This window comes from Esox lucius, chromosome 21, assembly GCF_011004845.1.
Source record: "Esox lucius isolate fEsoLuc1 chromosome 21, fEsoLuc1.pri, whole genome shotgun sequence".
NCBI classification, from domain to species: Eukaryota; Metazoa; Chordata; class Actinopteri; order Esociformes; family Esocidae; genus Esox; species Esox lucius.
In genome coordinates, this window is record NC_047589.1 from 26,762,358 (window position 1) to 26,775,849 (window position 13,492).

A 13,492-nucleotide genomic window follows, 5' to 3' on the forward strand; every position below is an offset into this window, starting at 1 on the left:
CGGTTCTCACCCTCCCTGGGTTCTCACCCTCCCTCTGTTCTCACCCTCTCTCTGTAAGCCTGTACACATCAACTGGGTGCTGGGAAAGAGAAGTCCAGTTCTGTCACAGAGGAGGGCTTATCACACTTCAACAGAAGCCACACACACACACACACACACACACACACAGAAACGCACAGAAACACACAAACAGCTGGGATTGGAGGTATGGTCAAATAACACTTCCCAGCGTCACGTGACAGGGCAATGATTGAGCGAGAACGGGTCAGACCATTTCCCCCCAACATCCAGTCTTTCCTTCATTCTTCTATTCCTTTGTTTTCTGAAGTGTCAAAAAAGTGTACCATTCATTATTTTCAAAGGCCTCTAATTGAGAAAAAGTTCAAATGGGAAAGTTGAGTACAAAATACCCATGTTGGTGGCTTATGGTGTCCAGTGATCACTATAAGACAATTGTTGTACAATAATTATCTTTGGAAACCATTTCATTTAAACAATGTTAATATTTTCCCTACACAGAACTTTTGATTCACGCAGGTGATGAGACTCATGCGTACACAGTGCTCTGGCCTGACCCCTGACCTGGAAGGAGTATGAACTTACTGACAATGCCATTTACCTAGAAACTAACATAACGCTCTGTGCCGAACCTGCCTCCTTACATCACCACTCATTCCACATCGAGTGAGATGTCGTCTTCAGACCCCAGTATTCACGGGGCATATCGGTCGGAACGTGCCCCTCAGAAGGGGACGGGCGACTGTTCACGTTTTCATGCCTTTACGCTATTAAGGAAATGAATGTCAACGCAAATACGTCAACAAGTCTTGTTCATCTAAATAAAAATACTTTAGTGTAAGAACGCTCTCAGCCAGTGGTTCTCAAACCTGCGTTCGGGGCTCTTCTTAATCAAGCATCCAAGGGCTTGATAATTAGTTGACTCAGGTGTTCAAGCTCTGAGACACATCTAATGGAGCTTCTGGGGGGTCTTCAGGAGAGGTTTGAGAACCACAGGTCTGCCCCCACACACCTCTGCAGTGTGGCTTCGTATCCGACTCATTGCTCCTTCAGCACAAAAAAAAGGGTTTCTATGTTTTCGCACGTCCTCTATCAAATAATGCCTACAAATGCCACAAAAAAAGATCTAAAAAAAATGTACATGCCCATTTTGGATTGATTCAGTAGGTATGTGTGTTTACAGACCAACTGTTACACACACACCCACACCCACACCCACACACACACACACACATACACACACAAACATGCACAACACTTTATCAGCAACCATTAGAATGCTCCACACTACAGCCAACTGTCGAAGACATTACCCAATTACCCATGAAAACCCATTAACTGTCAGCCAATCACCATTAGTCTTACTGACTCATAACTTTATCCGGCCAATAAAACGTATCAATCAAGTGAGGTGCAGCTATTCACATGCGAAATGTTTAATACATGTTTAATATGTCATAATGAATATATTTTACATCTCAGTGCTCAGGCCATTTCAAACCTTCACTTGCTCCCATATCCAGTTCTGCTCCAACTTGGTCCGCAGGTTGAGATAATAACCAGATATTCACACAACACACGCACGCACACACGCACACACATAGACATACACACACACCAGACATAATTATCATTCTCTATTATTAATAGCTTGACTAGTGGAACTCACGGTCTCCTTGGCAACGGAGCGGCCCAACAGTGAGTTTGGCCTCTGAACCCGGTCGGTTTGTGTCACCCACGGCAACCTGGTTGACTGGCAGATGGTCCTTATAAACCAACAGGCCACTGTCCTCTCTCCTGATGGAAACAAAGACAAAACAAAAATGGCATTTAATAACATCCGTCTTCCCTCTGTATAGTATATAACATACATCCAGCTATATTACTGTCGTGGAAGGAGCAGAGGCAAAGATGAAAGACAGGGGGAAAAAACCTGTAAACCATTAACAACTTTTAAAGACATTTTCTTTCTGAAGCAGTCTGCATTTGTCCTCATTATCGGCTCGTTGTTTGCTCCCCGCCTTTTATGGGAACTAATATACGGATGACACAATGAGAGCATTCACTGTGGGGAAAAGTGTGTGTGTGTGTGTGTGTGCGTGTGCGTGCGTGCGTGCGTGTGCGTGCGCGTGTGTCATGTCAAGTCTACGTGCGGTGGGGGGAACAGAGATGTGTGGACCATAACTCACACACTCACTCAACCGAAGAAAAAAACATTAATACACATTAATAATGGAAAAGAGGGAGAGAGAATTACACTCATCTGTTATCTTAACAACAGAGAGAGAGAGAGACGGGGGGGGGCATTTCAGGGGAGAGGGGGTGAGGTTGAATAAAAGAGAAAATGATAGAAGGAGAAGGAAAAGTCAGAACAAAGAGAGGAGAAACAGTAACTAGCAGCCGAACAATATTCTACTGGGAACGTCCATCAGGTGTTTGGAAGTGCTCCTGTACACAGCAGTGTGTTATTACTGGAGGAGAGGGGGTCTTATTGCTTCACACACACACTGGCACTGTTATTTCTGGCTGCTAGATGTTCATGTAATAAGTATCAGTCATCTAACAGACACGCTTAGGCTTATTTCATCCAACACGGAGCCTGCATCGAGCATATTGAAGATGAATTAAAATGTTCCCTGGATTAATCCGTCGCAACACACACGCACCAACACACGCACCAACACACACACCAACACACACGCACCAACACACACTCACCAACACACACGCACCAACACACACGCACCAACACACACGCACCAACACACACTCACCAACACACACGCACCAACACACACGCACCAACACACACCAACACACACGCACCAACACACACGCACCAACACACACGCACCAACACACACCAACACACACGCACCAACACACATGCACCAACACACACGCACCAACACACACAAACACACACGCACCAACACACACGCACCAACACACACGCACCAACACACACCAACACACACGCACCAACACACACGCACCAACACACACGCACCAACACACACGCACCAACACACACCAACACACACGCACCAACACACACGCACCAACACACACGCACCAACACACACTCATCAACACACACTCATCAACACACACGCACCAACACACACGCACCAACACACACGCACCAACACACGCACCAACACACACTCATCAACACACACGCATCAACACACACGGACCAACACACACTCACCAACACACACGCACCAACACACACGCACCAACACACACTCACCAACACACACGCACCAACACACACGCACCAACACACACGCACCAACACACACTCATCAACACACACGCACCAACACACGCACCAACACACACTCATCAACACACACGCATCAACACACACGGACCAACACACACTCACCAACACACACACCAACACACACGCACCAACACACACTCACCAACACACACGCACCAACACACACGCACCAACACACACTCACCAACACACACTCATCAACACACACGCACCAACACACACTCACCAACACACACGCACCAACACACACGCACCAACACACACTCACCAACACACACACGCACCAACACACACGCACCAACACACACGCACCAACACACACGCACCAACACACACTCATCAACACACACTCACCAACACACACGCACCAACACACACTCACCAACACACACGCACCAACACACACGCACCAACACACACTCACCAACACACACGCACCAACACACACTCACCAACACACACTCACCAACACACACGCACCAACACACACGCACCAACACACACGCACCAACACACACTCACCAACACACACGCACCAACACACACTCATCAACACACACTCATCAACACACACGCACCAACACACACGCACCAACACACACTCACCAACACACACGCACCAACACACACGCACCAACACACACTCACCAACACACACGCACCAACACACACGCACCAACACACACTCACCAACACACACGCACCAACACACACTCATCAACACACACTCACCAACACACACTCACCAACACACACTCACCAACACACACGCACCAACACACACTCACCAACACACACGCACCAACACACACTCATCAACACACACTCATCAACACACACGCACCAACACACACGCACCAACACACACTCACCAACACACACGCACCAACACACGCACCAACACACACTCACCAACACACACGCACCAACACACACGCACAAACACACACGCACCAACACACACTCACCAACACACACACGCACCAACACACACGCACCAACACACACGCACCAACACACACTCACCAACACACACGCACCAACACACACTCATCAACACACACTCACCAACACACACGCACCAACACACACGCACCAACACACACGCACCAACACACACTCACCAACACACACGCACCAACACACACTCATCAACACACACTCACCAACACACACGCACCAACACACACGCACCAACACACACTCACCAACACACACGCACCAACACACACGCACCAACACACACTCACCAACACACACTCACCAACACACACGCACCAACACACACTCACCAACACACACTCACCAACACACACGCACCAACACACACTCATCAACACACACTCACCAACACACACTCACCAACACACACTCACCAACACACACGCACAAACACACACGCACCAACACACACTCACCAACACACACACTCACCAACACACACGCACCAACACACACTCACCAACACACACGCACCAACACACACGCACAAACACACACGCACCAACACACACTCACCAACACACACACGCACCAACACACACGCACCAACACACACGCACCAACACACACTCACCAACACACACGCACCAACACACACGCATCAACACACACTCACCAACACACACGCACCAACACACACGCACCAACACACACGCACCAACACACACGCACCAACACACACTCACCAACACACACGCACCAACACACACTCATCAACACACACTCACCAACACACACGCACCAACACACACGCACCAACACACACTCACCAACACACACGCACCAACACACACGCACCAACACACACTCACCAACACACACTCACCAACACACACGCACCAACACACACTCACCAACACACACTCACCAACACACACGCACCAACACACACTCATCAACACACACTCACCAACACACACTCACCAACACACACTCACCAACACACACGCACAAACACACACGCACAAACACACACGCACCAACACACACTCACCAACACACACACGCACCAACACACACGCACCAACACACACGCACCAACACACACTCACCAACACACACGCACCAACACACACTCATCAACACACACTCACCAACACACACTCACCAACACACACGCACCAACACACACGCACCAACACACACGCACCAACACACACGCACCAACACACACTCATCAACACACACTCACCAACACACACTCACCAACACACACGCACCAACACACACGCACCAACACACACGCACCAACACACACGCACCAACACACACTCACCAACACACACGCACCAACACACACTCATCAACACACACTCACCAACACACACGCACCAACACACACGCACCAACACACACGCACCAACACACACTCACCAACACACACGCACCAACACACACGCACCAACACACACGCACCAACACACACTCATCAACACACACTCACCAACACACACTCACCAACACACACGCACCAACACACACGCACCAACACACACGCACCAACACACACCAACACACACACGCACCAACACACACGCACCAACACACACTCACCAACACACACGCACCAACACACACGCACCAACACACACTCACCAACACACACGCACCAACACACACTCATCAACACACACGCACCAACACACACTCACCATTGTTTGTGATCGGCGTCACAGTTGCAGTGGTATTTGGGGTCAGTGCAGTTCCGGTCAATACCGCAGGAACACTTCTGTATGCCCGGCCCAGATCCTCCCCAGTAGAAATGTTTCTCACTGTTCCTCCCCACCCACCACGTGTATGGAGTCCCATCTGGGGAGACAGAAACACACACACACACACACACACACACACACAGGATCAGATATTGCTAAGGGGTTGTTAGACGTCCATGGGTGCTGTTGTCATCCACCTAGACCCGCTGGAGGACGAGGCGGTGACATTCGCCAGCCTAATGAGCCAATTTGAATGTGACAGCGCTCTTACACAAATACACAGGTAGTCAAGTTCTCATTGTCTCACGTAATGACTGGAAGATTGTAAGAGGGAGATTTGCTCTGGTCTTAAAGTGCTAGTGATCCCATACAACTGTGGCAATGTTTCACGTGATTAATGAGAGCTGAAGCTTCTTTTGACCTGCCGTTCCAGAGCATATCGCAAAATACCGGGCTTCTGAAGGAGCTTTCAAACACATACAACTTGTTTCACGGTTGTAGGTATGTATGTTTTCTACACTTGTAACTGTGGCGCAGCAGGTTTGTCGGGGACTTTGAAATGGAAACGTGCTGTAGTTGGACGAGATCGACTTGAAACAACAGTGTTGTGGTTGTTGACATAATTAGCTTAATTTGGTGTCTACTGATACTTATTAGAAAAGACAAAAACCTGAAATGGCAAGAGAGATGAGAACCCACACTTTAACGTATTCCCAATGTCAGTGAGCACACCAAACCACTGCACCACAGTGTCTTGTCAAACATACCAGGAAAATACGTCTGATTAAACATTAAACATGTGATACTGATTTCCAACCAGCAGATGTCACTACTGTGCACTGTGTTTAAAAGCTTGGAGTAATTCGCAACTCAGGCCAAGGTTTCAGAAAGATTTGGTTGTCCGTCACTAGTCTCACGTCAGTACTCATAATATGTCAAAATAACCTTTTATAAGCAACATGTAGGATGAGAAGTCTTGCTTTGCACAATGATGGTGAAGTGTTTAGATTATGGGTTAAGCTCTGGGTTAGTTATTAAGGTATTAATCTCCAAAATCTAAGGTAACAGTAAATGTTTGCCAAAGGTTCAACTGCCCATCCACCACCCCATATCCACACCACCCTAGCATGCTATCTGTTAATATATCGGAAATGACACCAGTCACTAGATCACCTTTCTGAAACCCCCCAGCTAAAACACAGCACGTTGCAAAACAATTGAGTGGTTTCCAAGTCAGTAAGAGTGACAACTGATTCTAGTCAACTGAAATGAAGAGAGTGGAGGAACCCTGCTCCAAAAGGCCTGCTCCAAAAGGCCTGCTCCAAACGGCCTGCTGCTGGGACTGTGATCCACCTCAGACAGGATGTGGTCACTTTTAGACAAAGCCTGATCCACTTTTTGAGCTTGGCTATTTCATTGGGCTGATGCATTAACTGGAGCCCTCCACTGCCCCTAGTGTCCGCTTTTCACGTTGCAGATGCAGCTCCATCCGGACAGACGTCTAACATTGATCCGGCATGACAGATCTTCACTGATAGTGTCACAAAGACACACACACACACACGCACTTTTTAAAATTCCAAACCAGTTCCTAGTCTGAGGCCTGGTTCACATTTCTTTGAGTGTGAGGACGTCTGTGAGGTGGGGGGGTCACTGGTCTGTAATAAGATATTTGATATTGTTTTATTAGGACAGCCTGCTCCGTGGAGCAGAGAGATGCATAATATCTGAAATGCCACAATAATACCCGCCACAGTATGCGAGGAGGTGAGGTGGCCCCTCTCTTCATTTCAAATAACGTTCACAATATTCTGATATCGGTCTTCCCGTCTGTTGTTTCGTATAAAATCTTAAATCTCAAGTGCTCAGAATAATATGATCAGTACCGCGAGGACACAAGTTAGCAAAAACAACGAGACTCTCTGAAACAACATCTCTTCCTCTCACCTGGGTAACCCAAAGAAGGGTGCCTGCATTTCCAATATTTGATTATGTTTCCGCTTGTTTATAAGTCCAACTGTGGAGGAAATAAACGCTAGACAAACAAAAACAGAACAGCGTTATGGAAAAGCATTAAGCAAGAAGACAACTAATTGAAGGAAATGTACCCATGATGCGAAGATTGTATAATAGATCAACAGACACTGTGCAGTAAATAAGAGTCCAGGAGCAGTAGTCATTCATTGTGTGTGTGTAGTGTTAGTGTGTATGTAGTGTAGTTTTAATGAGTGTGTAGTATATATGTGTGTGTGTGGACTGTTAGAGTGTGTGTGCAGTGTTGTAAGGTGCAAAAGTCAGAGACTGGTGTAATCAAACACGCTGTGTACTGTATAATGGGGATGTGTACTGTATAGTGGGGTTGTGTACTGTATATTGAGGATGTGTACTGTATAGTGGGGTTGTGTACTGTATAATGGGGATGTGTACTGTATAGTGGGGTTGTGTACTGTATAGTGGGGCCGTGTACTGTATAGTGGGGTTGTGTACTGTATAATGGGGATGTGTACTGTATAGTGGGGTTGTGTACTGTATAGTGGGGCCGTGTACTGTATAGTGGGGTTGTGTACTGTATAGTGGGGTTGTGTACTGTATAGTGGGGTTGTGTACTGTATAGTGGGGCCGTGTACTGTATAGTGGGGTTGTGTACTGTATAGTGGGGTTGTGTACTGTATAGTGGGGTTGTGTACTGTATAGTGGAGCCGTGTACGGTATAGTGGGGCCGTGTACTGTATAATGTGGATGTGTACTGTATAGTGGGGCTGTGTACTGTATAATGGGGATGTGTACTGTATAGTGGGGCCGTGTACTGTATAGTGGGGATGTGTACTGTATAGTGGGGCCGTGTACTGTATAATGGGGATGTGTACTGTATAGTGGGGCTGTGTACTGTATAATGGGGATGTGTACTGTATAGTGGGGCGGTATACTGTATAGTGAGGCCGTGTACTGTATAGTGAGGCCGTGTACTGTATAGTGGGGCCGTGTACTGTATAGTGAGACAGTGTACTATACAGTGGGGCTGTGTACTGTATATTGGGGATGTGTACTGTATAGTGAGGCCATGTACTGTATAGTGGGGCTGTGTACTGTAGAGTGGGGCCGTGTACTGTATAGTGAGACAGTGTACTATACAGTGGGGCTGCGTACTGTATATTGGGGATGTGTACTGTATAGTGGGGCGGTATACTGTATAGTGAGGCCGTGTACTGTATAGTGAGGCCGTGTACTGTATAGTGGGGCCGTGTACTGTATAGTGAGACAGTGTACTGTATAGTGAGACAGTGTACTGTATAGTGGGGCTGTGTACTGGATAGTGGGGCCGTGTACTGTATAGTGAGGCTGTGTACTGTATAGTGGGGATGTGTACTGTATAATGGGGATGTGTACTGTATAATGGGGATGTGTACTGTATAGTGGGGCTGTATACTGTATTGTGGGGTTGTGTACTGTATAGTGGGGCCATGTACTGTATAGTGGGGATGTGTACTGTATAGTGGGGCTGTATACTGTATAGTGGGGCCGTGTACTCTGTAGTGGGGCTGTGTACTGTACAGTGAGACAGTGTACTGTACAGTGGGGCTGTGTACTGTACAGTGGGGCTGTGTACAGTATTGTGGGGTTGTGTACTGTATAGTGGGGAGTGTACTATATAATGGGGATGTGTACTGTATAGTGGGGATGTGTACTGTATAATGGGGATGTGTACTGTATAATGGGGATGTGTACTGTATAGTGGGGCAGTGTACTGTATAGTGGGGCCGTGTACTGTATAATGGGGATGTGTACTGTATAGTGGGGATGTGTACTGTATAATGGGGATGTGTACTGTATAGTGGGGTTGTGTACTGTATAGTGGGGATGTGTACTGTATAGTGGGGATGTGTACTGTATAGTGGGGCAGTGTACTGTATAGTGGGGATGTGTACTGTATAATGGGGATGTGTACTGTATAGTGGGGCCGTGTACTGTATAGTGGGGATGTGTACTGTATAATGGGGATGTGTACTGTATAGTGGGGCCGTGTACTGTATAGTGGGGATGTGTACTGTATAGTGGGGATGTGTACTGTATAGTGGGGATGTGTACTGTATAGTGGGGATGTGTACTGTATAATGGGGATGTGTACTGTATAATGGGGATGTGTACTGTATAATGGGGATGTGTACTGTATAGTGGGGCCTTGTGTGTGTTTGTTTTGGTATTATTTGGTATTTATTAGGATCCCCATTAGCTGTTGCCAAGGCAGCAGTTACTCTCCCTTGTGTATGTGTGTGTGTGTGTGTTTGTGACCAGCATGCTAGTATGCAAATCCAGACCTTCAACAAGCCGCTACTAAGCTAACAGAGGGAGAAAGAGCGAGGAGGAGCGAGGAGGAGGGTGATAGGAGTGCGAGACGGAGGGAGGTGGAAGTAGAGCAGAACAGAGAAGAGAAGGAGAGATGAGGGGTGTGGGGCTATATAACCAGGGATTAAAAAGGGCAGGGAGTAAGAAAAACAGGGAAAAAAGGGGAGAGAGAGACTGAAAGTGTAAGCCTGAGGGGAAAACAGTCTTTCAGTTACCTGATAACCTGGTGACTGACAGCTTCATTTCCCTGCTATAGAGATCAAGGCCTGAGCCAGGCAATTAGATCCAAAATGGAATCTGTAGGACTCCTATCCCTGTCAAGAGGATCACAGCCTTTCAACAGCTCACAAAGCATCTGTAGGTCATTGAGCCATAATGGCCTCCACAGTGTTCATATTGCTGTCACTGAATCATAGCCTTTCACCAAGACAAAGTGCTACTGTGGGTCAGCAGAGCCATAATGGGCACCATAATGTTTGTATCCCTGTCGGAGGGGGATTGGCATGACGGCACAACTTTAACGACATCTGGATGGACTCTTCATATACCTGCCTTTGACAGCAGACCTCAGTCATCACACCCTCATGCTGCCTAGAGAAGACTGTTTCCATTTTATCCAGCCAGTCATCCTTCTGACTTCCACCTCAGTGACAGCAGGTAGAAACACACACACAGGCAGACACACCCACATGCAGACCGACAACGACACATGTGCATGCATACACACACACACACAAAGCCTCCCAATGAGAAATGTGTGTGTGATCTATTCTGTAATGTTTCAGATCTATACTGTCATGTTTCAGATCTATTCTACCTGCAGTCATATCTCTTCTGTCATGTTAAATATCTATTTTGTCATGTTTCAGATCTATTCTACCTGCAGTCATATCTTTTCTGTCTGCAGTCAGATCCATTCTGTCATGTTTCAGATCTATTCTGCCTGCAGTGAGATTTATTCTGTCATGTTTTAACCATTCTAGTTACCACCTCTGGTCTCTCTGTGCTCAGGAGTCTCCAAACAGGCTAGCCTTGATTAAGATGGAGAGAGACTGTGTATAAGTATGTGTGTGTGTGTGTGTGTCGCTGTCTGTGCATGTATGTGCGTGGTAGCCGCGCAGATGAATAAAGCTTTGTCAGGCTAAATACCATAGTGAGGCATCACCGAGACAAGCAACACGATACAACAGCTATGATCAATCCCACTCTCTTCTTCCTGTTTCTTCCTTCTTCTCCTGAGAAGGATTGAGGTGTTTGCTGGGGGGTTTAGCTCTGTGACATGAGGGACGGGATGAACGGAGCTCCAAAAAAAGAGGAGAGACAGGCTCTAAACTCTCGTTCTCAAGTTTCATTTGTTAAACAGTACGCTTGGGAGAAGAGTGCCACTCCCCAAACACCCACTCTTCCTCTCCTTTTCTCTCGCTCTCTCTCTTTCACACATACACGCACACACACACACACACACACTGATAGTTGTTGTAAATGGGGGGAGGCCTATCAGTCAGATTTAGTGTAGTAAGCAACTAGGTCAAGGCTGATGGACAGATATGTCATGAGAAAATGGCTTCTCTGGGGATGCGCTTTTACAGCATTCCCTCCATCCATCTGTTTAATTCGTTTATCAGGGCTGCCAGGGAGACGCTGAACGATCATTATTACACGGGGGGACAAACGACTGAATGAAGGTGACAGCAGAGAGAGAGGTGGAGAGAGAGAGAGAGAGAGGCGGAGAGAGAGAGAGAGAGAGAGAGAGAGAGAGACAGAGGGGTGAGGGGAAAGGTGGACAGAGAGACAGAAAGTGGGGGAGCGTGCACTGAGGAGGAAGTTGCAAAGGCAGAGGGAGGACAGAGAACGTGTTGTAGAACATGATGCAGCCCAATCAATAGGTCACCTAGCAGCACTAGAATATAGTTCACCGACATGTCAACAACCCTCTCTGTGGAGAGGTTACCAAGGTTACCCGCCCCCCCCCCCCCCAACACACAACTTTGTCTCACAACCTCCACTTCCATTTAGATTTACAGGACCTCGGAAACGAAGAAAAAGGTACGACAAACAAAAGTAAAATACACATTTAAAAAGTGAACGTTCCAAGTTTCAGAAGGACAAATGCATTTCAAACAGGAAGTGACTCGCTACGTTCGCTGTCGCACCGTGTGCAAATAGTTACCAGCATAAATGACACGGGAAATAAATTGAGAGGTGAACATTGATTAAAGTTTACAACGTTATTTGTGCTCCACTGACTGCCTCATTTCGGGGCGATGGTTGACACATGTGGCTCCTGTGATTTCAAAATCTCTGCAGTTCTGTACGACCTGAGGGAAATGACTCTCTAGTGTGGTCCTAGGTGTGCCGAGAGGTCAGGGAGTCCAGCTCTATTACACCCTGGGTACGTGGGCAGTGTGTCCCATAGCATGTCTCGTTTCAAGGGCCATGTCCTGGCTGCCTCTGTCAATAGCTAGGCAACGCTCACAGAGTTGACACAGACTTCATTTTGGGGTCTGTCACAGTGGTCAGGCCCTCCGCCTGTGTGTACTCTGCGTTTGGCGGCACTCTAACGCCCACCTCTCTCCCCTTCTGCCTGATATCATCACGGTGGTCCTCACCTCTCGCCCTCAAGGTCACTGGAGTCTTTCTTGAGTTTCTGTTTGTTGGGGGGGGGGGGGATTACACAAAATGCACAGCAGCTGTTGGGCTCCACAGGGAACATGGGTGGCTTTGAATGGAAGGCCACTCTTCAATAAAGTTCTGTTCCACAGATGGGGTCCCTTATAGAAATCCCATGCTTTACATTTGTTATGTCATTATGTGGAGGTGCTACAGAGGAGGCCGGGCACTGGTGGAAGAGGACACACACCCCAGTGTTCGGCAGAGAGGGGCGCTATTCAATTCTCAAACCGCCACAATGAAGTCACACATGATGCATAACTGTGAGAATGCTGTTTGTCCTTTAACAATGCAGAGCCCAGATCATCACTAAGCTCACCTCCCTCAGACACTGGGTCCTGGACAGAGAGTGAGGCCAGTCAACCACACGTCACCTACACTGCTATTTTCACTGCTTACAAACCCTCCAACTCTCCCCTACTTGTGCATATAGGCCCAAACCACCCCTGAACAC

General features: G+C 47.6%; 1 protein-coding gene across 4 annotated transcripts in view; it reads right to left on the minus strand.

The window, feature by feature from the left end:
• Positions 1-13,492, minus strand: part of cntnap2a (contactin associated protein 2a) — a 163,858-nt gene that overhangs the window by 35,051 nt on the left and 115,315 nt on the right. For all 4 annotated transcript variants that reach the window (XM_020041701.3, XM_020041700.3, XM_010890158.4 and 1 more), the window contains 2 exons: positions 5,965-6,121; positions 1,688-1,815 (listed from right to left, as the gene is read on the minus strand). In XM_020041701.3, the coding sequence (XP_019897260.2) occupies positions 1,688-1,815; positions 5,965-6,121 (285 nt within the window). The remainder of the gene's footprint in view (positions 1-1,687; positions 1,816-5,964; positions 6,122-13,492) is intronic.